Raw genomic sequence first — 881 nt, 5'->3', positions numbered from 1 at the left:
GCGGCGGCGGCGGCGGCGGCGGCGGCGGCGGCGGGGGCGGCTCGGCGGCGGCGCGCGGGGCTGGGGGCAGCGCGGCCGCCTCGCAGGAGCTCAACAACAGCCGGCCCGCCCGCCAGGTGCGCCGCCTCGAGTTCAACCAGGCCATGGACGACTTCAAGACCATGTTCCCCAACATGGATTACGACATCATCGAGTGCGTGCTGCGTGCCAACAGCGGCGCCGTGGACGCCACCATCGACCAGCTGCTGCAGATGAACCTGGAGGCGGGTGGCGGCAGCGTCTACGAGGACAGCTCGGACTCGGAGGACAGCATCCCCCCGGAGGTAGGGGCACGGCCCCGATAATTCCCAGGAGCTCCAACAACTGTTTGAACCTCTTAGAGGACTTGGGTTATACTCCTGTCTGGGTTCTACCTGGCAAGCAGCCTTATTTCTCCTAGGCAAACGTACCCAAGTCAGCCCGTGGCCTTATTTTATGGGCAAAATTCATGCGGTCACTAAACAAACGCTGAGCACTACTCCGGGGCTGTGCCAGGCACGGTACTAGACCCTGGGTCAGGGGTCATCAGAATGAAGGAGCCTGTTCAAAATGTAGACACCTGGCCCCCACCCCAACGTCCCGAACCCCCGCTTCCGGGCTGGAGCTGTCTGGTCTGTATTTTCTGAACCTCCAGGTACCCGCTAATGCCAAGTCAGAGTTTCCGTCCCCACAGAGTTCACAGTCCAGCGAGGACTAGAGGCAGGTGTCAGGCAATGGCAGCCCGGAGGGGTGAGTGCTAGGATGGGAGAAATGGAAGCAGCAGAGAGGAAGGGATGGCTTCCCAGAGGAAGAGTGAAGGGTGAGGGAAAGGTGTGTGTGCAGAGGGAAGAGCTTGTGCGAAG

General features: G+C 61.9%; 1 protein-coding gene across 1 annotated transcript in view; it reads left to right on the top strand.

Moving 5' to 3' along the window:
- The window catches only part of CUEDC1 (CUE domain containing 1), a 26,116-nt gene that overhangs the window by 9,448 nt on the left and 15,787 nt on the right, over window positions 1–881 (top strand). The window contains exon 4 of the mRNA XM_007463890.1: window positions 2–323. Coding sequence (XP_007463952.1) covers window positions 2–323 — 322 coding nt within the window. The remainder of the gene's footprint in view (window position 1; window positions 324–881) is intronic.

The sequence above is a fragment of the Lipotes vexillifer genome, unplaced genomic scaffold, assembly GCF_000442215.2.
Source record: "Lipotes vexillifer unplaced genomic scaffold, Lipotes_vexillifer_v1.1 scaffold333, whole genome shotgun sequence".
Lineage (NCBI taxonomy): Eukaryota > Metazoa > Chordata > Mammalia > Artiodactyla > Lipotidae > Lipotes > Lipotes vexillifer.
This window is presented reverse-complemented; position numbering and strand designations above follow the sequence as displayed.